Raw genomic sequence first — 26,149 nt, 5'->3', positions numbered from 1 at the left:
CAGATATAAATAATGCATAGGTTTAGTTTTTTTAATACTAAAATTACAGCTCAGAAGGATTTTAGAACACCTTAGTGGGAAACAAACAGTGGGATGAGGTACCATACTCATTAGCTTTTTATAGTCAACTTAAAATGTAGTGTTTAAAGTACAGAAATCAAATAAATTCCATATCATAACTGCTCATCACAACAGATTTTATGTTTGTTTTGTTTTTCCAGAGAAAACGAAATGTTTGTTACATTTCTGAGCAATGAATAATAGCAGAAAGAAGAAAAACAAAGAGGGCAAGCAGTTACCACTTAGTTTGTTAAATACAATAACTGTGTACCATTCTGTTAATTATAAACATATGCAGGTAGTAGGCATGTAGAATTCACTGCATAATAATCACAATACATTACTAACTACAGTATGATAATGTATAATTGACCCGTGTAGCTTCTCCTCTGACTGTAGCTTGTAGGAATATTTAATGTTGAGACAAGAGTCAATTTTCTTACCATCTTACATTTGCCTAATGTGTTAAGTTCCATAAAAATGATATTTAGTTTAGATCTTTTCACAGAATAACAGGAGCTAAAATAAGAGAAACACTTTAGTTTATGAAGGAAACAAATTCAGAGTCATTTCTCTGATGAAGTGGTGCCAGTTTTACAGGTAACACCTTGATATAATGTAACTGGAGCAGGAATGAACTAAAATACAGTATTTATTAGACATGCCAATAAAATAAAATGCACGATGGCTGAATTTAGCATGTAGCTGCTTCAGTTAATAGGGTCCTGATTCTGTGCATGCTAGCTCACTATCAAACAGTCATGGCTTAGTGGGACAACGTTATTCATAACACCTGTGCTTTTCCTGCTGTGACAATTCAAGATGTCTGCTGTGAAGAAGCCATAGGCTGTTGGAAGAATTATTTCTGTAAATCATGTTCTTTAATTCAAAAGTGTTGTAGCAAAACCTCTTTATTAGTTCAAAGAACAAAATAGAAATAACATTAACAGTTTCAGTAATATAAACATTCTCGACCGCGATAAACCTCCCATCGATTGTCCTTGATAGGTAGACAGTAGACGCTACAGTCCGGTCCTCAGCTGAATCTCAGCTCGTTTTCCAGCCCATAGATCTTAGCCTTCAGCGCCATCAGCTCCCCCTGAACCTTCTTTGTCCGGCCGTTGGTCTGGCGTACCTCATGCAGAATGGCTAAGTCCTGGTTGGGCCCGATATTAAGAGTAACCTGAAACAGTGGATACATAAACACCAGGTTAAATGTTAACGACGATATCAGCAGTATGCAAGGCTGGAGGAGACGATAGTGAAATTATTTCTCATTTTGTTTTCTTTAAATAATAACTTATGATAGATTGACATCACATATTTTCAGTGTTCATTATTAAAAAAAAAAAAATAAGAGCTCAAACCACACATGTTGAAATCACTAAATAATTTACCCATGACCAAGACAAACAAATGTAATGCAAGAAAAAAATTAAGACACTAGTTGACTATTTGGAAAGTCTTTTTTTACCTTGAGGAGTTGTTTTTCTACATCTTTGAATTTCTGTCTGAGGTGCTTCAGGTCCGTCTTGAAGCCTCCCACCTCCATAGCCCTCCTCTTCTCCAGCGCCTCATAGCGCTGAGTCATCAGCTGAAGACGCTTGGCCATTTTGTCCGAACGCTCCTGCACACATTCAAGACGAAAACATCAATAACAAGAAACTTGGTGATCGCCATGAAATATGAACAATCAGAGATGTGTGTGAGGATTTTACAGACATAAGCATCTGTCCAACCACGGTACCTTAAATATTTCCCTGCCCACATCCCCTTCCTCTCTGATTTGGGACAGTTCTGTCTCCAATGTAATACACTGCTCCCTGTACATCTCTGCCAGTCGATGGGCTTGCTTCAGATCCTCTTGCATTGCCTGATGATGGTAAATTGAAATAAGGTAAATTAAAAAAAACTCAAACAACCCAAAACAAAAAGAGCTTTGATATCTACATTACTTTACATATAAGTTTTTAGTTATTTTAGAATAAGAAATATTACTTTAAGCTCCTCCTTGTGTGTCTGCTGTAACTCTGGCTGAGGCCGGGGGAGGAGCAGGGCTGTGCTGCTGCTGGGTTGCCAGGTTCGGCCCATCTCTGCACCAGCAGATCCAGTCTTCCTCAGACGGTTGTGGCAGGAGTCCAGATCCCTCAGCAGCCGGTCCTTCTCCACCATCCAGCCCTTCTCATGAGCCCGCGTGTCAAACTTTAGCTGTAAGAAATCTCTGGTGCTCTCATACAACAGGTTCTGGGTTCGCTGGAGCCTGAGGTGTCAAATGCGAGAAGAGGTGCGAGTTATACATTGAGAGGAAAAAGGAGTTGAAGGAGCATCATTCCTAAAATACACTAGGTCGTTTAGTTGCGGTGAACAACGCAGACCCACTTGTCAGTCGTAGCTGTGATTCGCTCCTGATCCCTCTGCCGTTGAGCCTGTGCCTCCTCTGTTTGAATCTGCCGGTCCTCCAGCAGAGACTCTACCTGCTCTTTAGCCAGACGGGTCTGTTCCTCCATCTGAGCCTGCAGGGCCTCCACCTGGAAACATGAGCCACAAAAACAATAGCTTGCTACACTCATCACAAAAAACGTAGAAACAGGAGAGACAAGGAGCAAAATGTTTCCTACCTGTAGTAACAACGTCTGCTTATCATTCTTGTATTGTTCCAGGCTCTCTCCATTTAGCCCGTCTGCTGATTTGGTTCTCCTGCTGCTCTCTGCTTCAACAGACATGAAATCAGGTTGGCACAGTCTGTCTGGAGCAATTACTCATCATTTTGCTTGTCTACTAAGGGCCCACTTGTCAAATTTCACAAAAAACATTGCTTTGACATTAACAGATCAGATGCTGACATTATTCAAAAAAGGTTTGTACAATTAGTGTTGATACCTTTTTTATTAAAGAACACAACAAAAGATGAATCATATTAATTTTTTTCTTAATCATTAGACAAAATTTAAATATGAAAAAAAGAAAAGCATTTGCAAACCTTTCCTGGTTGCAGCAGGTCTCAACTTTGTTGGCCTTAGGTTGAGATTTTCCTCCAATCTGGACTCAGCGTTCTTCTGCGTGACAGTGACCTGAAATAGAGTCATCACATATAGCAGTCTTCAAAACATTGTTTTTTTCTTTCTTTGCGGGCACAGAATTAATTAACAATGAAATAAACAATTTTTTTTGTTAATCCACAAATTGTATTGAAATTGATGAATCTGAACGAGTCCTGTTAAATATGCATGCACAAGTTTGTGGAGACAACTAACAGCTAGCTAAGTCATACACTCAGTGAGCGAGAAAACATAATATCCCAATTCATATGCCCTCTGACAGTATAGGTTATTGTTGGTAGTAACAAGCGATGAGTATTTGCTTGACAGCGTGCTTATATATATGGAACAAAAATCAGCAAAGATACTAACTGAAATTTATGTTTGAAAATGTAGGAAATTACATCATAATGATTTGATGGTTAGTCAAACTTTTTTTACCGCAAATATTTTGGAAAAATACAGGTAGAGCTGATCACATTAACAATGCCTCTGTTCCATTTAGGTGTGCCAGCCAATGCAGCATTTTTTAAGGTGATTAATTGCCAAGATATCTGCCGTGAGGAAAGTCTATGATAAAGAAAACATGGACCTTGTGAGGAGGCTCCCGGTGGAAATATGTGATCTCTCCTGCATCAGGACCCACCAGGGCAAGAAGGTGCTGGATTTTCTTCCTGTCCTCCAGCTCTCTGTACAACAGTAAGTTGGGTAAGATAGTTGTATGTACAGAAGAGCAATACTGAAGACAGATATTAAAGGCGCTGCACACCCACACCGGTGTTTTCCTTTAATCTGGCTGATTACACCTCAGCTTGTACATGGCTACACAGTCTTATGAAGAAAAACACATGTATGGATGAATCATGGGTGTGTACTGGCTTTAAATAATATGCAGCAGTATGTCCAATGGCAGACAATCATATAGGCCAGTTATCTATGACTATTAACATCTCATAGGTCTTTTCTAAACAGCAAGCATTTTTAATTTGTTGTATGAGGAAAGGCACAGGCATAACTACTAGGGTTGCAATAATATTCATGGTAGAAACTTTGTATGGTTGTTACTGGGAATTTCAGGGAATTAATAGGAAATAATGGGAATAAAATGGAAATATAGAGGTAATCTGCTCAGGCTGTATTTACCATGCCATATGCAGATAGAAACTAAGATTTTACTATATCATAAACAGACATAATCCATTCATTTACCAAATAAATCCATTCATTCATTTGAGCTTGCCAGCTCCCAAGTTAACTAATGGGGGAAAGGTGCTTAAAAAACGATGTGGGCTGTGTGCAAACTTGGGGTTTGAAGTGAACTTGTTTATAAAAATGTTTTAGAATAAAGAACGATTGAAAATACATAAATTAAGACTCCTCAATAAATGTATAAGAATCAATCAATCAATCAAGCTACAGCGCAGTGCCCCCAATAAGTTCACTATTTAACGCTTTTGAAATTTTTCTTTTCAAAGCTGAACTTTCCCGTTGCAACTCTGATAATGATGGCTCCATTCTATTGAAGTGTCCCAGTAACACTTGTCAGTAATCAAACATGCACAATAGCAGGGGCATGGATCTCAAACACATAGATAGAAAGAAGCCCCTATTTATGTTAATAATTACACCTGTGCCTTTCCTGCATTCACATGTCTACATATCCAGGTTCATCATCAACCGTGCACCAACCTGATCTTTAGTCTGTCATTTTCTGCATAAAGCCGAAGAGACTGTTCTCTCTCTTGGAAAAGGTAGACCTGCATGTCACTCAGAGCGTTTTGCAGCTCTGCAATCTCTCCCTCACGCTGTCGTACTTCCCACTGCAATTTATGCTGAGAGGATATCCAGGTTGGAGAGAGGATCGGTTAAAACATACTCTGGTATACCTGGAAAAACAACATCACATACGACTCCTAGCTGTGCCTCACCTGGTCTTCTGTGATGCCTTTGTACTTATCGAGCATCTGCAGCAGGTCCTCGTGTTCTCCGTCAAACTGGGCAATCTTCTGTCTGTAGAACTCGAGCAGCTCCCTGGAAGGACGCAGGTACGCTAGCCGCTCATGGATGGGGGGAAGTGGGGAGTCAGGTTCTCGACCAGGAGTACGAATGTTGGCTCTGTAGTGAAAAGAAGAAGACTTTACTAAGACTCAACTATAAGGCCCGTGGTATCTTTCAACATACCATTTTATCCTGTGCATATTCAGTATATGTCTGTGGTATATTTTAGAAACGGCAAGAAATTAAAATGAATGATTACCCAGGCATTTAAACCCACTGAAGGAGTGAGACTAATTCCGTGTGGGATAAGATTTAGGACTGTAACCGTGGGGGACCAGACTGACACAATAAGTCTTAGCATAATTCAGGGAGATTACAGTTTAAAGCATTACATCTTTCTCACCATGGACACTCAGTATATTTCTCTTGCCGAGAGACCACAAAAAGAAGTCTGTCCTCCTGTTGACTATATGGGCTTACCTGTGTGGCGTTGCACCTTTTGTTGGCGATGCCATCCCAGCACACACCACTGAAAACGGAAAAGAAAAAAATAGTGACTTGTCATCAATAGTGCAAATATGGTTTGTTGTTGTAACGCTTAGATATCACGTACTTTGCATGCTAATACCTAATAATACAGAGATGTACGCTTGGGGAGGCCCTATTATAAGGGGGCGTAGGGATATGGGTTAGGATATCCGCGGTAATAGTAAGTTAGTATAATGTTAAAGTTAACAGTAAATTTGACAAAAAGAAAAAGTCCACCGTGTGTTTCAGCATGCATGGGGTGGGCGCCAGGGGGAGCGGGACGTTTGAAGTCTACTAACGTGATGCTTAAAATTATTCACATTTCAGCGCTTTAACACAGACATAATGCAACTCGACCCAGGTGGACAGACTGAAGTTGTAACGTTATTTCATGAGGAAAAACAAAATGACTATTCCTGTTGAAAAGCAAATTTGCTACAACGTCTTTCATATATGATTCATTTACCGGTGAAACTTCAGATGTAGCTAAAATAGAGTAGGCACATAACAGGACAACAACATAGCTATAATAAATGTATCGCTGGCGTGTTTTCCTAACATACTACCGTTAATATATTGTACATACCTTCTGTCTTTCTAAACGCACAACTGTTTGGTCGTTACTATCGAGCTTTTGAAACCCGGAAGTCCCGCCTCTTTGTCTTCTTCGTTGAAATAATTGTGTTAATATTCCCACCAGCGACATGCGGTGTTGTGGAGTGTCATGAAGCAATTAATAAAACAACCACACCAATATTAAAGTCAGTTATGAGGCATGCTAAGTGATGTTGGATATTTTTTTTACGATTAAAGTAACAGTTAAGCATGATACATAATGGTCAGGGAAACATTGGAAGATTGTTTTGTTTCTGGTTTAAAAACACGCTCCTTGAGGGTCCAGTGATCTATATCGGTTTATAATGCGTATCTGTGATACAGATTATTCTAGTTTAACCAAGCGTTTAAATAACTAGCGTGAATTGTCCACTTAACGTTAACTGTCGACAGTTTGTTTTTTTAAGTTTGCTGAAATACAGCAAACACGTTGATCCTTCGAAATAAAGGCCTGAATTAGAAGTGTGTAAATAGTTAAAGGTATAAAAAACGATAGGCCTAGTTACTTGAAAGTAAAATTAGCTATATTTTTGTAAATGTTCTTTTTGACCGTATTCATTACCTCAACTATTGTATCCTTGTTATTATTGTCTTACCATGAAAATCTTAACCGGAAGTTCTGGTTTGCCATCGACCAGCTTGACGCGCTGACCCTGGTCCACTTCTGACAAACTTCACCCACACCGGGATCTCACGTCTGTCCGTTTGTTCCTGCCTCGCAGCGATGGAGCGTAAAGTTGCTCGGGAATTTCGGCACAAGGTAAGATTCAACCATTGTCCTCTATTGATATTAATTACATTTATCTCAACGTAAGCCCTTAAAAAAAAGCGTTTTCCTTACCTGGTTGTCACTCACTGGCTCAGGTGTCTCTGTCGGTGGGACGTTACGCACGCAGGCCTGGTCGACAGCCGCACGAAATAAACAACAGTTAAAATCATTCAAAATGTATTTCAATAGAATGCTTTTCTTAGAGTAAATCACCACAACGCATTTATATAAATCAAACACAAATTAGAAATTGTGTGGCAGTACCCTCAGGGTTAAAATACAATGTATTATTAGTGATCCCTAACTTACAGCCCATAGAGAAATATTAAACAGAACTAGAGGTGCTAATAGACTAATGGGTTTTCATTTCAGCTGAAATAACTTATTTTCATGGATTGTCCAGGATGACATCATTATCATAGGGTTTTGGTCCAGGATAATATAGATGTTGTTTGAATCCATTGTATGTGACTCCATGAACTGAGCACCAATTATACTATGTTGTGTGGTTGGTGTTGGGACATGACAACCTGAAAAGGTGACAATGAATACAAAATAACAGAGGAAAGGAACGTGATCTGTTCAGGGCATTATCAGCCCCAGACCATATGAGATCACCAGCCATCTGTGCTGCACACAGGCTGGCAGTGTCACATATTGCAGGGTCTTCACAAAGGGCAACCTAGCTTTAGATAATGTAGATCGTGTCAGAGATGAGCAGCTGAGCGGAAGAGATGGGACCATTTATGGGTTTAATTGGAGGCTGAGGGACCAGCATGGCACAATCAGGCTCTGTTTCTTTGTGGGGCAGTATCATAGTCTCTGAATCTCACTCTGGTTGAGAGTGTGCGTAGTTTCACTGTACATTTGTGGAAAATCTCATAATTATCTGTTATGTTGATTTAAAAGTGTCAGGTGTCTTGTTCTCTGGGGGTTCATTGTTCTTACTGCATTTATCTACAAAGTTATATAAGCTCGTTTTTTTTAATGTGAAACTGAAACTTTAAACTAGACAGTGCACTTTTAAAATGGGTATCTGACTGACCAACGATCTCTTTGGTATATGGTGCCAAAGTCTGCATGCAGTTCAGGCTGCAGGAGTGGCTGACTGCCTAGCCCTGAGCAAGAGACGTTTATGACCGTTATAAAAACCATGACGCACATGCCCTCACAGCAGGGTCCATGTAGTGCAGTCCTAGACCTTTTTATTACCTTTCTGTTGCTAGGGTTACAGCTTGGGTCCAAGTTTTCTTCCTGTCATCAACTGAATTAACAAACATTGCAACAGGAAATACAAAAAGGGTCCATTTAGGATGTTTGCTGTCAAGTTCTAAAAAGGTCTTTAGTGAGTGTACCAATGCTTTAACCCCTACATAAAAGGATGCAGTGTCTGAATGTGTTTTTTCTCTCTCTTTAAGACCTAGCCTGCCTTTGAGTACACGCTGCTCTAGATGAGATGCGTGTGAATGTTGGGTGTGAATGTTCATCTCTGTTTGTATCTGAGATGTAAGCTGACACTGCTGACCTTCCTGCTGCAGCCTTTCCTCAGCTCTACTGCCATTATTCCCTCCCAGTGGTTTGATAGTGAGAGAAGAGTTGTCCATTACACCTGCTTTAGTCCAAGGAGCCTCATCATCTCCAAAGCCTAGTTTGAACTACCACTCTGACAAAAGAGCGACTCAGGTTGGGTTTGGAAGCCTGCAGCTTGTAGTTTGGGACATTTTTTGGTGAAATGTGTTGTATCGGTGATTGGCCGAAGCGTTTCCTCAAAACCATTCTGCTGCAGCTGAGCTGCCATCAGGTTTGTATCTCTCACACACACACACACACACACACACACACACACACACACACACACACACACACACACACACACACACACACACACACTCTCTGACAGCTCACCCCCTGTATCGTTGACAGGACCACAGGAGAGAGGTACAGTGTGTGTCAGTGAGATGACATTTTCTATGATTCAGCTGTGTGAAGAAGGATGGCACCAGATGTTTTTTCTTTCTTGCAGGTGGAGTTGCTGATTGAAAATGAAGCTGAGAAGGATTACCTGTATGATGTCCTTCGCATGTATCACCAGTGAGTACCATCTGTCACCTCTCAGTGTTGTTAGTGTGTGAGTCTGCGAGAAAGTTGCTTTTACTTTTTTGTTTTATCACTGTCACGCACACATCTGTATATTCACACCTCTATATTCCTATGGGAATACAATGATGATGGTTATTTAATAGGTTGTGTCCTTAAAACACAACATGTGGCATGTTACAGCAAATATAAAAAAGACAACAGATAAAAGACTACACATTTGTTCTCATATGCTGTCATTTCTTCTTGTTTTATGAAAGCTGCAGGAAAAATGATGCCCAAATGCCGTGACTTCTATTAACGATGTTTAGTTTTTAAAGGCTCTTTATCTTGTCACACACATTTCTCATGCACACAGACCTCCAGTTTAAACTGTGTGCTCCATCAGGCTTTCTGAGAACAGCCTGGTCTCAGAGGGTCTAGGTTGGGGGGGCTACAGGTCTAGGTTTCAGTTAATCTTTGTACAGAGCCAGAGCTCTGTGGCCCCACCTCTGATCAGTTTCCACTGTGCTCCGACAAGCCTGGCCAGTTATCCACAAAAGCTCTTTTTATGTTCATCCTCCAAGCAGGACTGAAATGACGCTTGTTAATAATTTAAAGAGGAGGCCAGGTGGACAGATTTTACACAGTAGCTTTTACTGTGTTGCTTTAATTGCTGTTCTAGTTGCCTTTTGGCTTCCTTTGAATTGTGAAAGAAAGATAATTGGATGTTTTTCGATCAGCAAATATATATTATAGTCCTATACTTCTACTGTTGTTTAAAATTAAATATTAAAGGGGTTGTGCTTCTGCATATGTGAAAGAGTTCTATAAAGCACCCCAGAGTGGAGCTGTGTGATAAATTGCCTCAACAAGTGATGTAACTTGAGTCAGAATTAGGGTGTGAAGAGTATAAGTTTGAAAAAGTAAAACATCTTGGGATGTGTAGTTAGAAAAAAGTGAGCTTTCCAGACCTCTGTAGCCCGAGTTGCATTATGAGTGCAATGCTAAATCAGTGAAGCACTCTTTAGGGAGGACTTTATTAATCTTGTGGCAGATAAGATCATCAGAGGTCAGTTATAATTACTTGTACTTTCAACTGGAGTCAGTGTCCCATTCAGCATCTCTGAATCTGACCATTCAGCATTATAAAGCGTGGCCATGAGCACACTAAAAACAATGCAAGTGGTGAATGTTTCCTCCAGACTTACATTCTCGTCAGGGTACAAAAGCCTCTGAAACAATACCATGGGGAACCTAAGACTCTGCAGTGCAGTGTTCTTGAGTGGAGGAATCCCTGGGCTATAGTCCCTTTAGTGTAGAATTAATTTACATCAGATGTAAATAAATAAATCTATAAAACAAGCAAATAATTTGGACAAGTCTACGGTCAATTTTGAGGTGCAATTTTGAGGTGCAATTTCCAGTGTTGTTGTATCAGATTTTATTATATTGTAAGGTTTTTACCTCAATATATCTCAATTCTGTTTTTAATACCAAAACATTTTCTCTTCCTAATTTTTACAACAGCAGTGCATACTGTATTTCTACTAAAAACTCTATTTCTTGTACTGTATTGTACCTTCACAGAAGGTAGAACTCATTGTGTATAAAAAAAACATACACAACGTAAACTATAAAATGGAGTTTTTATGCCCCTCCTCTTTCAGGTCAATGGATTTGGCGGTGTTGGTGGGGGACCTGAAGCTGGTCATCAACGAACCGAAGCGCTTGCCCTTGTTTGATGCCATCCGACCTCTTATCCCACTCAAACACCAGGTGGAGTACGACCAGCTCACCCCGAAGAGGTCACGGTGAGTACAGCATAGACTCATGTCCTGGTACTGGTGTACATCTGGTCTGTATCGCAAATGTATGTGCGTACGTAATGAAAACACGCTACCAAGACAATTTTATACCATAATATCCCTGAGCATCCCCACACTCTCTGTATTCTCCTTCTCTCCATACTGAAACCACCCTCCTTCTCCCTTTATAAGTCTTACATGGCTCACACATCCTGTTTTACATCTTCCTCTCTCTCCTGATCGTGTAGGAAGCTGAAAGAGGTGCGTTTGGATCGGACACACCGTGATGGACTGGGTCTGAGTGTCCGAGGAGGGCTGGAGTTTGGCAGTGGCCTCTACATATCTCAGATGGTCAAAGACGGTCAGGCCGGGAATGTCGGTCTTCAGGTATGCACATGTGTGTGTGTTTTGGCTTTTGTTTTTATGTTACTATTCAGTTCCTTGGTATGTGCATATTTTATTAGTGTATTTTTGTATATAATATACCATTAATCAGTATATTTATTAATGTGAAGATTAGGCAAGGGAGCCATTGTTGTGTCTATAGAGTCAGTCCAATTCATTTTCTGTGTCTCTGTAACACCAGGGTCCACTAGGTGGGGCAAAGCATCGTGTTTTTAAAACTCTTACAGAGTCAGCTGTCACTGATTGTCCAATTTCACCCAGATGGACGTTAAATAAAAGAAATAACCCCTGTCATGAAAGACAAGTTTAATGTCCTGTTAAGATTGATGCCTTAATATGTATGAGACTGAATGGCCGCTGTGAGTCATTGTGTGTTATAACAGCCAAGATGAGGGTAGTCTCCTGCCTAATATCTGGATTAAACCCAGAGAGACACAGTCAATGCAAAACATGGCGACATTACTACCGGTATGATGGAAATGTGAGGGGAGAAAATAATTACTTTTATTATTATTATTCTACATTCAAAGGAATCATGTAGTATGCATTATTAACTGCTTAAAATGTATGTTGTTAGTTATTATTTATTTGTTTTACTTAACAGGGACCATACTGATAACCATTTCCTACAGCTAGCTGAGACTAATTTACAGCACCCATCCCTTGTTAGGCTTTTAAATCTGGGTTAAAACAGCCGAATAAATGAATTGATAAAACTGAATCAGGATAAAAACAGCAGAATAGATAAAACCGATGTGTGTGTATAATGCATTTCTTTATGTGTGTATGTATTGCACATGACTGTGTAGACATTGACATATACGTGTGATAGCCACGCTCAGTTATGTAAATGGTAAAACATCCAAATGTAAATAGATGACACAGATCAGATCCATAAGCCACATCGTGGCTGGTATATTCCAGAGACAGGGATGCGAAATTGTTGGAGTAGCAGTAACTGTGTGTGTTTGATATATTGAAAGTGAAGGTGTCATGCATAGCATCCCACCCTGTCTTTACTTATAGGTTGGAGATGAGATTGTGCGCATCAATGGATATTCCATCTCCTCCTGTATCCATGAGGAGGTTATCAGTCTCATCAAGACAAAGAAGATTGTGTCACTCAAAGTCAGGCGTACGTCAAACACAAACTCATTTTCAAACAACATTACCATGGTTGATGAATATTGTTTAATGGCGATTGCAACATTAATTCTATTTTATTTCTTTTTTCCATCTGTGCAGATGTGGGGATGATCCCAGTGAAAAGGTAATTTATTTGATAAAACCGTTTCTATCTGCAGTTTGAATGGTGGAATGAGGAGGTAATGGACTAGAGAGACATTGCTTTGTTCTTATTTACTTGTTTAATTCCTCCAGCTCATCAGATGAACCACTCAAGTGGCAGTTTGTCGACCAGTTTGTGTCAGAGTCTGGGGTAGGAGGCATATGTAGTTTTGGCTTCATGTTGCTTTTCAGTTTAAAAAGTTGTATCACATAAGCAGGCAGCTTATGGACTTTCTGTAACCGCCCCAGGAGAAAAAAAGCAGCATTGCGGGCTTGGCGTCCATTGGAGGCAAAGAAATCAAGGAGAAGAAGGTTTTTCTCAGCCTTGTGGGTACCAAGGGTATGGGCATCAGCATCTCCAGTGGTCCAACCCAGAAACCTGGTATCTACATCAGTAATGTCAAGCCAGGCTCCCTTTCTGCAGAAGTTGGACTTGAGGTGATTGCTCAAACAGAATACCTCTATTAAACTGTGATAATCGTATACCTACTGCTGCAAACTTTATCTATGTCTTATCCTAAAATGTAGGTTGGAGACCAGATTGCTGAGGTGAACGGGGTGGATTTCACCAATACGGACCACAAAGAGGTGAATTTTGCATAATTTAAATATTTGTCCACTTCCAATAATGGCAGCTGGAGCATAATTTACAATGTCATACATTTTGTCCTTTTTATCTGAAAGCACCCACAGCACCACGAGGTCACCCGTTTTATCTGTACTTGTGTGACTGTCAGTGTTTAACACTCTACAGCTGTGTTTTGTTTAGTTTTTTTCTTCTGCAAAACCATTTTGGCTGGTGAAACGCTAATTTGGCTGTGGATCTACAGCTCAATGAGCCGTAGATCCAATGAGCTGTTGATCTACGGCCAAAACAGCGTTACACCAGCCAAGTTGGTTTTGCAGTAGAAAAAGTCCTTCATGAAGTTTTTTTCCCAAAGTGGCTGATGGAGAAAACAAAGCCTGCAGTATTTACCAGGAGTCTTTTATAATTTCACACCCTAACAAATACACATAACACATGCTTCACACAGACCATTTTTTGAGAGACTGTTACTCTTAATTTAATTCATAAAATATATCTTCAAAATGAAAGGCATTATTTGAAGTTGTCTGTTGTTATATTCCCAGGCTGTGAGAGTCCTGAAGAGCAGCAGGAGTTTGACTATTACTGTTCTGACAGGAGCTGTAAGTACACTGCATTACCTTTTAATAAATGATCATTTAAAAAGCATTAAATATGATGTTGTCTTTTTTAACTCATAACTCGTGTTTTTTTCACATATAACTCTTGAGAGTATTATTGGATTCCCTTCAAAACACAACAGGAAACTCTACTTTTAAGATACAGTGCATATGATTACATCTGCATATGAGACACTCTTAGATAATATGACACCTATGCAATGGTGTTTTTATTACATATACTGTATATATATCCCAGAGATTTTCAAGTGTCTGGATGATAAAAAATGTGTTGCCAGTTAAAAATGTTAAATCAAAAAGAATTCCATAGTAAAATGACTAGAATTGGTGTTTGTATTGCGTTGGGAATCATAGAATAATATGTAGATGGGGATACTTTGATCTCTCAGAGGGTAAAGGATTATCTGTTATGGATGTGGGAACACAAACTTCTGCCTTTTCCCCTTTGCATTCCTGCACCACACAGATTAATGTACAGGTCTGTTTTGGAGACATGACATTACCACATTGCCTGTGCCTCAGCCCGACTGTCTGCAGGAGCAACATTTATCGTCAGTAAAGTCACTCGGCAGGTTGTTTGCCTCGGGAGTCTCCTCTTATTCATGGTTTTCATTGCGCCTGACTAATGCATATTTATTTTCATCTGCATAAACAGGGAACCCTGCAACAGTACATATTTGGGAATGTATACAGTACAGTATTTCATTTTATACATTTTTGTTCCTGCACATAGTAGTAATTCTATACTAATTAGAAATTCAAAGATGATTCAAAAGAGACATCGCTCACCCTGGTCAGGGAGACTGTTTTGGGCTTGCCTGCCGGTCTCCAGAGCCCAAAATGTTTTGGGATGCTTGCTCTACACCAAATCTTTCCCTGATCGGTATCTCTGGCTGTTGTCGCCTCTCAGGGCAGAGAGCTGTTCATGACGGATGAGGAGCGTCTGGCAGTTGAGGCCCGCAGGGAGCTGGATAGGCAGGAGCTGATGCACCAGAAGAGGGTGGCACTGGAGACCAACAAAATCATTAAAGAGCAGCAGCAGAAGGAGAAGCAGTGAGTGAACAGCCAAAACTCCTTTTCTTGACATTCATGTAAAAAAAATGACAGCTGTCTTGTTGTACCTGTACCCAAGACGTTTTAGTGTCTCTATTGTGACGAATTGGAGGCATATAGTGTGAAATCTTGAAATGTACAGTAAGACTACATCCTGAAATTGAGATCAGTAACTGATTAAAAAAACCTTTGCTGACATTTGAAACGGCTTTAACAATAATCCTCCTCCAGCTGGAGGGCTCAGTTTGTCTAAATAGCTTGGGAAATACCAACATGCGGTTAATCTGAGACTGAAAGTTATCAACCAATAGAAAACCGACATCTGCGCAGAAAGTAAACGGAACCTACATTGATTTTCCAACCAACCGAGAGACCCTTATGTTGCTCTGTTGTTGCATCACTATATTGATTGATGTTCATACTACTAAATAATTTGCACATCCTTCGCAGGAGTTCACAGGACACACTTAGTTTTCTCAGTGCTTTGATGCCAGCAATATCTCACGATAAATAATGGGACTGAATATCACACGTTCCGAGCCTGACATTCTCAATAGCCGTTATAAACTGGATTAAAGTCATATATCCTGTATTTATAGCCCGGTCCTATAGCGATTACTGGCCATGGTATTTATAGCCCTGTGCCACATGTTGTGTGGACAGAGTTTTATTTTGTAACTCTTGTGTTTTAACAGGAGAAAGATGGAGATCTCTCAGAAAGCTGCAGAGGAAGATGAGCGATATAAAAAGGAGATGGACAAGTATACAACTAATATTGTGTTTTTAATGTCCTTAAAGTGTCGGTTCAGTATTGTTTCGTAAATATCTTCCAACTCTCACTTGTTTTGTCATCCTTTGTAGGATTGAGGCTGTGGAGAAGAAGCACAGCAGAGAGTGGGAGGAGGACTGGGGAGCCAAAGACAGGCCCAAAAGTCCGAAGAGCCCCCACACTCCAAAGAGCCCATCACCCGCTCCACCCGAGTCAAAAACCACCAAAGCCAAGAGTTCTCGTAAGGACACCTGAATGAGTCTTCATCCTGAAATGCATGAATCCTCTATTTACTCTTGAACCTACATATTTACTTTTCTTCTAACCATTAGATTTGTAGAAGTTGCTCTTGCCTGGATTTCACCCCATTTTCCCTCCTTTCTTACGCACGCTCTCTCTCTGTCTCTTCCTGTCCCTTCTGTGTGCTTTGTTGCTTTTATGGCCTCTCCTCTAAGCCGATGAAGCCGGCTCCTTCACAGAGGAAGACAAGGAGGAAGATCAGGACAGACAAGTGAGTCTGGAGCCTCAGCTGTCATTGTCCTAGTCTCCTTGTGCTAGATTTCCTTTGACAACCAGAATTTAACCATCGGAGAGGTTTCCGTATCATTTCAATGAGTTGCATTTTTTTTGCTAGATGCTGCTGAAAATTATGACACACAACCAGTCCAGCTGTTGAAAGCTGCATCACTTTTTTTGCATCACTTAAAGGCATTTTCTATGTAGGGATTCAGAGTGCCTAAATGGAGCAGGCTTAATCTGTTTGTCTCTTTTCTCTCTTGGAGTGTTGTTGTTCTTTAGTGTCATGTTGTTGTGTTTTTAATAGATGCACTGCTTGGAGTTTGCAGAGTCTGTGTTTTAACCTTGGATGTAACTTAACACATTTTTGAGTGACCTGTGTTCATCTCCATCCTTAGCATTTGGCTGGTTTTATCGCTATGAGGGAAAACTGCCGTCACTCCGCAAGGTACTGTCAGCGGCCTGACTTCAGTGTGGTGAAAGAGTGGCTACAAAGGAAAGACAAATAGCTCTCATGTCATCATGACAAAGTGGCTGTTACATATTTTGTTTTTAGAAACATGTATAAGACTTAAAGTTGTTTGTTGGGCTTTTATCCGTCAAACACTGTGTGGTGTCACTAGCTATTTCTGCATGTCGTGCTGCGTGGTTTGGAGTGGCAGATTTGTCGGTCCCCTGCTTTTTTATTTGGACTAACTGATGCGACCTTAGAAAGGAGAAAAGAAGAAGAAAAAGAAGAAAGTGTCCAACACGGACACACTGCAGGAGCAGAGAAAGAACAAGAAGGAGATGGAGTTTGAGCTGAAACTTGCCAAGGAGAAGGAAGAAATGTATGAACGAGAGAAGCAGCTGAAGATCAATCGTCTGGTGCAGGAGGTACGAAAATAAAGCTTACCAAAGTGAATTGTGGAGTGGATTTGTTCTTAAATACTGAACAAAGTGACAATGTGGATTAAACCATTTAATATTTATGATGTACTTTATGGCACTATTCACTCTCAGGGTGTCAAGTTGTGGTTTTAACTAAATGCAACCATGTTGTTGTTGTTTTTTTATGCACTAAAAGCTGTTTTAAAGCTCAGCATGTAAATGTGTGTGTATCGGGCTAATTCCTATTGTCTGATGCTGCCCCCTTTTGTACCAGGTTTCAGAGACGGAGAGAGAAGACCTTGAGGAGTCGGAGAAAGTGCAACACTGGGTGGAGCGTCTTTGTCAGACTCGGTTGGAGCAGATATCCTGTGTGGAGAATGAATCCCCAGAGGTACAGAGTGAGACCTTCTCTGTCAAAACCTCTCTCCACTCCGAGCTCCCCAACAATGTTTTCTTGTTTCATACAACATCATACAAAGTTATATGCCAATACTTTTTAGTGTTGCAAGGAGATGAGTAGAGCTCTAATACAGTAGCATAGCATTGCTGATAATAGCATTAAAGCATTAAAATACCCCATTCTATCTCATTATCTTAACATTTTTTATTTCTACATGGACATAACAATGTTTTGGCACAAATTGGTCTTCCTCAGGTGACCATTTGCCTTAAAACGACAACATGGCCATTTAGAATAAAAGAAGAACAGAGAATGAGACAACAGTCTGCAGGAGAGAATGTATAGATGTGTGTGTCAGAGAAGTGACATGAGGTGAAACGAGTCATTTTTCATGTCACTGTGACTTTAAGCTCTCCCCGCCGCGCTCTCCTGCTTCGGTGCCCAAGGTGAAGCGTTTCCCCGGCGGCCTCCACCTGGCCACCACTGATCTGGATGACATTAACTTGGATGACGTGGATCAGAGCCTGAGGGGCCCTCTGAAGAGACTGGCCCCCACCCAGCCCAGCACTAGCCAGCCTCCCCCTCCCTTGCCTCTCCCCCCACCCTCACCCAAGCTGAACCCCACAATACCCCACTACTCCCCTCCCTTGCCTCGAGCATCCCCACAGCGGCGGCCTCCTTCTCCTACCGGCGCGAGAAACCCTCCCTCTGCCCCGTCTACCTTGAACAACAAGGGGCGCAGGCCTCAGCCTCCCCCTCAGCCTCCCCAACCCCCTCGCCAACCTTCCTCCCACTACCCTCCTCAGCCTCAGTCGTCTTGGCCTCCATCCTCCCCTCAGCCTGCTCCACGGCCTCCTCCGCCACCACCCCCTCCTCCACCACCACCACCTCCTCCACCTCCCCCACCGCCCCCACCCCCACAACATTCAGGAGAACGAGTAGGAACCCACAGCGGCTACCGCCAGCATCATCACCATCACCTCCAACACCCTCCCAGTCCTCCAGAGCACAGGAGCGAGTGGGAGACAGGTGGCTATCTGCCAAGAGGAGGGATTTACTCGTCCAACACCAGTGAAATGTCCTACCCCTCTAGTCCAAAGGTTAGAGATTCTCGTGTGAGAGAGGTGATGTGTGGATTGCTTTGTTGAACTGATAGAAGGCAAGGATTTTTTTTTCTCATCTATGAAAAGTTTCATTAGCATTTTAAAGAAATATGAAGGGCGCACATAAAGTTAATGCATTTTCAAAGCTGCAGGACTCGGTTCTCTTTATTGAATAGGTTTATGTGCATGTCCTGTTATAGGTGTTGAGTTGTTTTATGCATGAAGAGAGAGAGGTGCACCGTATTAGCATTACTGAATTATAAGAAGAAGAGATTATATGTCGTTGATTTACAATTTACTTCTCACTGAGGGAAAGGCATTCAAAGATTCAGTTAGTAAATGTTTGCTTGTGTGGATTGTTCTAGTGAGTGGAGTGTTTTATGGTGTGTAGAAGTGATGAAAGTAGCATGTTATTGCTCATGAGAGGAGCTGATTTATTTAAAAAAAAAAAGTGTGTGCTTGCGTTTGTTAGGACATTTGCATTTCATCCAATGGGTTATGCATTGAATGCTTTTGAAACCGCAGCCATGCTGTGATATCTCAGGAGATGGGTGTGCGTCTGGGTGTGTGTTGCACTGATATGCCTGCAGTGCTCTGTCTATGCCAGGGGGCTAAGAAATTCATTTTGTTTTACTGTGGTTCAGGTAATGAGAAAAACCTCCCATGCCAGTCGTATTTCCAATTCAAGCACCCCCTTGGTGAGTGTCTTTCTTTAAAAATCTGATTGAAGTTTTGCAAACACCCATTTCGATTTTATGAACTTTATAAATTTGTAAAAATCCTCCCAAAACAAGATGCTATTTTTGTAAAATGACTTGTTGAATGAACATACTGTTTTAATCCAAACATAAACTCGGCTGTTGCATGGAATCATGGTCCTTCCCAATAGCAACTAGCTCCTAGTCCCCCCAACCAGAGGCGTCAGATGACCCCTGTCATGTCTAAACCCGTCATGCTGCCACAGTCCCAAACCCACCGACCAGATCCACTCAGACCTGCACTCCGTTCTGATGGCCTGGTATGAAACACGCCACACTGCCATCATTTGCTCCCTACATAAATCCATCCTGATTCAATGCAATAGGGTCATTAAATATTAAGACATCTGACAAAGCTTGCCGTCATCTGGGTGAGAGATTAATCACTTTTTTGAGTCCCGGTGAGTCTTCCAGACTCTCCAGCTGTTTCACGGAAAGCCAATCTGTGGTTATCAGATCACACGGGAAAGCCATCTATCCCTTCTTTCAAAAAGCTCTAATGAAACTGGGCATATCGTTTATTTTTCAAAACTGCATTTATTTTGGAGAAACCCTTTGCAGTAACCCTCTGCCTTGCATCAACAGACCTGAGAACACAACCACACACTTCTACCCTCAGTTCAGCAGCATCTCTGCAGCTGGAGGTGAAATGCCTTGCTGAGAGGCACCTTGACTGTAGGAGCTGAAGGGTTGCCATAAGTCATCATCACTTTCCCCTAATATGTTTTACCACAATGGTCAATCGAGTAGTCTACACTGCTGCAGCACACAACTGTACTATTACAATACACTGTGGTGTATTTCATATATTGAATTGAAAGTATTGACATAAAAGAAAGTTGGTACTGAATGTTTTGTGCCGTATTATGTTCCCAAGGACTGTGGTGTACCGCATGCTCTAATAGTAACATAGGATTCCTGTTGGTCACGGCCGCAAACATGGAGTATGGAGAATACATGGAGAATACACTAGTATTTGGTCTTCTCATGGGATTTGTTGACAATAATAAAATAAAGTAGGCGGTCTCAGTCGCATCACAATACTTATCTTAGTTTTTTATCTGAGTGAATTGGACCAAAACATCGCATGTTTATGATATTTATGTTTAACACTTAAAAATATATCTCTTTGCTTATACCTAGAGTAGCATAGCGTGGTTGACTCACCCTCAAATGGTTTAACTTCTCATCCATGTGATGTAGCAGTGTACTCTATGGCGTGTCGGTACACCGTGACATCACTGCTGAATGTGGTTACAGTAGGTAAAATAGTACACAATGCTGATTGCACACAACCACAGCCATCACTGTTGTTGTGGCGAAGCAAACACAATTCCAGCATCATAGTGAGGGATGTTTGTTTCGTTTTTATTTGTTCGCTAAAGCTGATACCCGTTCTTGTGTTTCAGCCTCCGGAAATGCTGAAACGGATGGTGCCTTTCAACTCGTCTTTTAAATCAAACAGCAAACGACAAGTAATCCATGCCAATCACCACTTCCATTGATTTATTTTTTGCTCCTATTCTTTCTGCACATGCTCACACATCAGGTTTCCTCGTGGATCTCTTACGCCTTCTTTTATTTTGTATTCCCTTTAGGCTGCGTCACTGCCTTAAGGTCCAGTTGTGTAGCTTATACATGAGTGCACTTATATTCATTTGGAGCACACAATAGTGCTGTGAACATACAGTGTGGGAATGCAGGTCACAGTCTTACTGCTGTTATTGGTTTTGATCTGGCAACAGATGGCTTGTACATCAATTACTCCATGTGGTTGTAATCTGTCTTCTTACATTGGTTGGTCCAGTGTGCAATACTAGAAGAAAGGAAGTTTTCTTTTTTTCAGAGAACATCAGTTTAGATAAACTGTATCATTTATTCCAAATACGACATCAGTTAGATTGTTTGGGCTGCTTTCAACTGCCTTCTCTAGCCACAACAAATAAAAACGAATGGGTTAATTATTTATGTTTGCCTCAAAACAGGAGATGAGGATTTAAATGAATGTGTTTATTTTTCAAGGAGAGGAATGGCTCTCTGAGTCATCGTAGCTGGATTAATGTGAGGTACTTTGTTCTGTTTCCTTCCATTAAATGAAATTGCTGCTGTCTTTGGTAGGAATGATTAGGACTGATTTTCTGTGTGTGCATGTGTTCCTGTTAACTATGCTTGTCATTATTGAATGAAAGTGGGAGGCTTTGAAAGCCACTTTGTCTCCATGGTTTTCATTTAACAGGATGGTATTACAATTTGATTATAAAACTGGTTGTCAAAGGAAATCTGACCAGCTGACATTTACTGAGATTTCTTAGTTTCTTTATATTTCCTCTTGTCTAGTTTGTTAACCACCTATTAACGTATTGATCCGTTTTAATGAACTACATGTTAATTCTCTTTCAGGGATTTCAGAAATACGAGGAAGATTTTGATCCCCACTCCATGGTATCGTATGCCTAATAGTCATTGCACAACGACGCAAAAGATATTTGGCAGTTTAAAATGAAAGTGTTTTTTAGCAGGTCTTAGCTCCAGCTAACTAGAAATGTAAACCTTTTGTGTCTGCTAGGATTAAATAACCATTATAGCTAATTATATATTATCTAATAAAATGTTTGATTTCCATGGCAGCCATTGTGAATTATGTTATATCAAAGATACCTTAGAACTAGCATTACAGCAATTTAGACAAATTACAGAATATCTAGCTTTATCTAGATGCTAAATTAGCTAACTTCTAGTAGCTTGCTAGTGAGCCAGATATAGTCAATTTGACTGTTTGTAATTGTCTTTTGTGTGAATAAGGGATATTTTCAGTTTGTTTTATTATAACATTAATCATTTTCCTAAAGTGAACAATTGTCGAGCCGCAGTTCTCGCCTCATAAGTTATATATGGTTAATAACCCCCAAAGGGTATTATACATCTCTTGTTTTTTTACTGAGCATTGTCATGCACATATATTCAGAGTTGAAAGACATTCTTTATGTTGGCACCTCTATTTATTATTTTACTTCCTTTTGAGCAACTGCAGTGTTGTTTTGTGCTTTTACCCTCTTCAATCCTTTCTATGTTATTAGTTCTCCTCGGACCAGATAGATGGGCGAGATGTGAGACTTCTGAGAATCAAGAAGGTACTGCACTGCGTCTTCTCCCTTCACTTCAGATAACTCACTTTATTGATGAGAAAAATCGCGCTAATCACATTTAAAGTGCGATATTCTAAATCATGGCTGGTGGTGTTGATGCTTTTGTTCATTGTTCTAAAGACTGGACAGCTTGACCTGGCTCTGGAGGGAGGCGCAGACTCTCCGTTGGGAAAGTTGGTGATATCTTCAGTGTATGAAGGTGGCGCTGCAGATAAGCACGGTCAGTTCATTTTCTATTTTCAGATATTAACTTAATGATTATCTTTAAAGCCATAAAAACAGCAAAAATTGCTCATTAGATTTAAGTGAAAACATTTATATATGAATGTGCCAGCTTGCTGACCTACCTTTGTGCATACAGTTAAGATACAAGCTTTACTCGCACTACAACAGTGCATCACTGTGGGGGACAACATGTTAAGGGTTTACTTGTTTACTGAAGTCGATTCCAGTTTGGGAGCGTCTCTTCACTCGGACTATATTTATCTCTGCAGCTGGTTCTGGCACTCACTGCCTGTGTGTCACTGTTGTGAATAGACATGTTTGACAGTGAGCCATCTCTGATGTGTGTCTTTGTAGGTGGCGTTGTACCCGGGGATGAACTTATGGCTGTCAATGGGAAGATCCTGATTGATGCCACATTGACTGAGGGACAAAACTCTCTGGGTCGGGCCTGGAACAGTGGAGGGGTAGGATTCAGATTAGAATCAGATTTAAAGAAAGCTATTGTTTCCCCTGGTAGCTACAACAGTAGGGTGTTTTATTGATTTGACTTAAACCACTTTCACCTCAATTTATGTTTATGCTTGTTGTTTTCACAATCTGTTGATTCAGTCAAGTAAAAAATTAAAGTAAATGTTGTTTTTACCTTTAGGACTGGATTGATGTTGTGATTGCTGTTTCCCCTCCGAAACAATATGAAGATGAAGTGTAAGCATTCCTGATCATTATTTATGTTCTTGCCCTTGTATAATTCATTTTTGCATCATATGTATATTATTCAAATGCACATTTTTGTTATAATTTAGGCCATAATCTAAGACATGGCAATGGCCCAGTATTTTACAGTATATGACAGTGTGGCTTGTGTGTATGTGTGCACGTGTAAGCAGCCCTAAGTCAGCATCAGTCAGTCCCACTGTGAACATAAAGGTGTTTGAAGGCAGTGCAACACTGTACAGACACGGCTACCTACTTCAGCACTAGCCCTCCCTCTCCTCCTACCTCACCCTCAACTTGGTAATCGACTTAGTCTTCATACTTCCTCTTCACTGCAGAGGGGATGTTTGGTGTGGCATTTGTTTTTGTTTGGCCCCTCTATTTTTTTCTTGAGTACATGTGACAGTCTCCCTGTCAATCAGAAGAAACTATCAGAGTATTTTGGTATTTGTTTCACCTCATCTTTTTCAAACTGTCAGATTTATGTACTGCTGTCACAGCTTGGCTATTTCAAAGAAAAGCTAGCGTGACAGTGAGTGCATACAATGTATACAGTATGCAGGTTTTCTATTTGAAGAATGCCTCAGGGCGATGTTTCTTTATTGCTGAAACGTGCTCTACAGCGATACAGCCATGCTATTCGAGTGAATAGACAACAACTATACAATCAGTGACCCATCCCACCATATATCTGCCAAATCCTGCCCCAGTGAGCCGTTTATAAACACATGTGTACATGTGTGGCCTCTGTGGTATTGTCCTGCGTTGTCAGGTCATGGTCAACTCATAAAAGCAGCTTAGGACTCCTGCCAGCCTTCAGCAGTTGTTCTGATTGATGTTGTTCCCCAGGACTGTTGCATGTTCTGACATCCATAGACAATTAAGTGACACCGAGTGGTACTGTAGGGGGGGGGGGGGGGGGATTCCTCCTCTGCTACAGTAAAAATGTTCCCAGAGTTTGACCAGGGTTATTTTTTAAGTTGACATGATAAAGATTAACAAGAAGTTGGTTTTACAGTTCCAATGTCTCAGCCAAAAAACGACAAGAACATTTTAGCTTTGTCTAAACTCTGATTATTTGGGGTTTCTAGAACCCATCTGCATGTGTGTTGGTCTGTTGTGTTTAATGTGCAGTGATTGAAGCAAGCACATTATAAGAAAAGCTTTTCCTGATGAAACCTTTCTAAGCAGTCCAGTTAACAAAGTACAGAAGGTTTAACAGCATTTATTTGGTGCAACTGTCATTCTTATCTTACATGTTAATTCCTCTTTCTTCACCTGCAGAACGTTCTTCTAGTCTCATCAACAGCCTGCCAAGAAAACCACACTGATGAAGAAGCTTTTCATAGTTGATGATTCCTTCAGGATTCACTGTCGAGCTAAAGATGGTCTTTTGTTTTTACTTAGCATTACTAAAGGCTCTTTTTTTCATGTATCAAGATATTGACACCATACAGCTAATAAGCATCCTCACTGTCTTGATTTGTTAAAGGACGATCCAGTCAATATTCAGTTGTCTCCAGTAATTTTCCTCCACTCTGTTAAACCCATATATAATTGACCTTGCATGGCCATGCTGATTGTTTTTTTCAGACATGTGTTTCATTTGTCAGAATATCAATAATAAAAACAGGCAAACTGTAATCAATGGCAGCACTCGAATCTGCATTTTTAAAGCCCATTAAAGGACTGCTCATGATCAGAGAATTGATTTTCTGTTGTGCATACAGGTTCTCTGCTCCCTCTACTTTGAATTTTTCAACATGACGTTACCAGGTTGGTGTTGTCTATTCTAATATAATCTATTTCAAGCCAACTCACGATTCTATGTCCACAACTGACGCACTGAGTTACTTTGGTTTTAAGTTATATGGATTCTTCCCATTTTGAGTTGATTTAAAAGTCAAACAATATGCTACTCATTTACAAGGAGCCTGAGGTAAACAGTGCTCTCCTTCATCCTTCTCCTTTTTTGCTGATTTCACCAGCTCTGCATCGATTTACTTCAGGCGTGGGGACCCATACATTTTTTAATTAAATGTCCATAGGGGGCAATAGTGTGCCGCCTTGGACATTAACCGACTCACTGAGTGAGGGAATCCCAGCTGTGATTATAATTCAGATTTTAATATGGCTGAATACCATTAGATAGGCTTACTTAAGATTTTAAAATTAATTTACAACAGTAGATTGCGGTAAATGTACAGTTTAGGTTATCTAAAATAAAAAATAAAAACCACTAAAGCCGAGAGAGACACCATGTAACGTTGTATGTGTGCTGCATCGCTGTGCAGCATCCCACTTCACTGTTACATAAGCGCTCCGTTCAGTCATCCACTCCCGTGATGACATACGTGACTCTTGTCTGCTGCGAGTTTCAGCGTCGCATCGACCGCTGTGGCGCGTTTGGTTGAGCGCCAACTGTTCCTGTAAACCCGCGAGTCGACGGTTCATAACAGAGACCAAAGGTGGCCTTGGGTGGAGGATCTGCCTCCTTCCTTCTCCTGCTCCTCCTCTTCCTCCTCCTCGGTACCCGGGTTCAGCACCGTGGACAGCTACTTGCCTCCACTCTTAATAAACCGCCGCCTGCGGTTGAACGCTCACACACACAGTGGGACAGCAGGACGTCGGCCGCACTCTGAACATATGAGAGACAGTAATTTGGGAGATTTTTTAATTTTTTTTTTACCTGTTTTCTTTATTTCACGTCCAAGCGACGGATGTGACGGTATTGCAGAGTGTTTTGTGAGTCGGGGAAAAACGCCAGTGACACAATGATCTCACGATATAAACCGGTAAGTGCTG

General features: G+C 40.8%; 3 protein-coding genes across 7 annotated transcripts in view; 2 read left to right on the top strand and 1 right to left on the bottom strand.

Moving 5' to 3' along the window:
- Window positions 1-953: 953 nt before the first annotated feature.
- ccdc77 (coiled-coil domain containing 77) lies at window positions 954-6,300 on the bottom strand. 2 transcript variants are annotated; one of them, XM_068723214.1, is made up of 12 exons: window positions 6,211-6,300; window positions 5,577-5,625; window positions 5,027-5,213; window positions 4,788-4,930; window positions 3,691-3,787; window positions 3,041-3,131; window positions 2,679-2,770; window positions 2,440-2,588; window positions 2,059-2,320; window positions 1,808-1,933; window positions 1,535-1,687; window positions 954-1,243 (listed from the first exon to the last, which is right to left on the bottom strand). In XM_068723214.1, exons 2-12 carry the CDS (start codon window positions 5,609-5,611, stop codon window positions 1,097-1,099), a joined length of 1,482 nt encoding a protein of 493 aa, XP_068579315.1. In that variant the 5' UTR covers window positions 5,612-5,625; window positions 6,211-6,300; the 3' UTR covers window positions 954-1,096. The 2 variants fall into 2 exon arrangements, with proteins under 2 accessions (XP_068579315.1, XP_068579316.1); XM_068723215.1 differs by having other exon boundaries at window positions 2,679-2,767.
- A 590-nt stretch (window positions 6,301-6,890) lies between these two features.
- ush1c (Usher syndrome 1C) lies at window positions 6,891-25,051 on the top strand. Of its 2 annotated transcripts, XM_068723580.1 has the most exons (23): window positions 6,891-6,999; window positions 9,032-9,099; window positions 10,755-10,898; window positions 11,141-11,279; window positions 12,324-12,432; window positions 12,543-12,567; window positions 12,678-12,735; window positions 12,834-13,022; window positions 13,113-13,172; window positions 13,716-13,772; window positions 14,701-14,843; window positions 15,539-15,604; window positions 15,705-15,853; window positions 16,527-16,576; window positions 16,840-17,004; window positions 17,273-17,389; window positions 20,669-20,734; window positions 21,660-21,701; window positions 22,337-22,390; window positions 22,526-22,625; window positions 22,985-23,094; window positions 23,280-23,335; window positions 24,629-25,051. In XM_068723580.1, exons 1-23 carry the CDS (start codon window positions 6,964-6,966, stop codon window positions 24,639-24,641), a joined length of 2,016 nt encoding a protein of 671 aa, XP_068579681.1. In that variant the 5' UTR covers window positions 6,891-6,963; the 3' UTR covers window positions 24,642-25,051. The 2 variants fall into 2 exon arrangements, with proteins under 2 accessions (XP_068579681.1, XP_068579679.1); XM_068723578.1 differs by lacking the exons at window positions 16,527-16,576; window positions 16,840-17,004; window positions 17,273-17,389; window positions 20,669-20,734 and adding an exon at window positions 16,068-16,123 and having other exon boundaries at window positions 6,892-6,999.
- A 638-nt stretch (window positions 25,052-25,689) lies between these two features.
- abcc8 (ATP-binding cassette, sub-family C (CFTR/MRP), member 8) overlaps window positions 25,690-26,149 on the top strand; it is a 53,070-nt gene continuing 52,610 nt past the window's right edge. For all 3 annotated transcript variants that reach the window (XM_068722476.1, XM_068722477.1, XM_068722475.1), the window contains exon 1: window positions 25,690-26,139. In XM_068722476.1, coding sequence (XP_068578577.1) covers window positions 26,119-26,139 — 21 coding nt within the window. In that variant the 5' untranslated portion in view covers window positions 25,690-26,118. The remainder of the gene's footprint in view (window positions 26,140-26,149) is intronic.

This window comes from Cebidichthys violaceus, unplaced genomic scaffold, assembly GCF_023349555.1.
Source record: "Cebidichthys violaceus isolate CVI_PGR_0920_01 unplaced genomic scaffold, fCebVio1.0.p SCAF_3, whole genome shotgun sequence".
In the NCBI taxonomy this organism is placed as follows: Eukaryota; Metazoa; Chordata; class Actinopteri; order Perciformes; family Stichaeidae; genus Cebidichthys; species Cebidichthys violaceus.
The sequence above is the reverse complement of the archived record's forward strand: the minus strand, read 5'-3'. Positions and strand labels throughout refer to the sequence as shown.

What these genes read in the sequence shown, in the direction of transcription:
- ccdc77 (XM_068723214.1), bottom strand. Translation starts at nt 5,611, where the DNA reads ATGGCATCGCCAACAAAAGGTGCAACGCCACACAG. An exon ending in ACCGGGAGCCTCCTCACAAG is followed by an intron (nt 3,132 to 3,690) that starts GTCCATGTTTTC and finishes ACTCTATTTCAG; the next exon opens with GTCACTGTCACGCAGAAGAA. An exon ending in AGCAGACGTTGTTACTACAG is followed by an intron (nt 2,589 to 2,678) that starts GTAGGAAACATT and finishes TCATGTTTCCAG; the next exon opens with GTGGAGGCCCTGCAGGCTCA.
- ush1c (XM_068723580.1), top strand. Translation starts at nt 6,964, where the DNA reads ATGGAGCGTAAAGTTGCTCGGGAATTTCGGCACAAG. An exon ending in TTACTGTTCTGACAGGAGCT is followed by an intron (nt 13,773 to 14,700) that starts GTAAGTACACTG and finishes GTCGCCTCTCAG; the next exon opens with GGCAGAGAGCTGTTCATGAC. An exon ending in CACCAAAGCCAAGAGTTCTC is followed by an intron (nt 15,854 to 16,526) that starts GTAAGGACACCT and finishes CTCCATCCTTAG; the next exon opens with CATTTGGCTGGTTTTATCGC.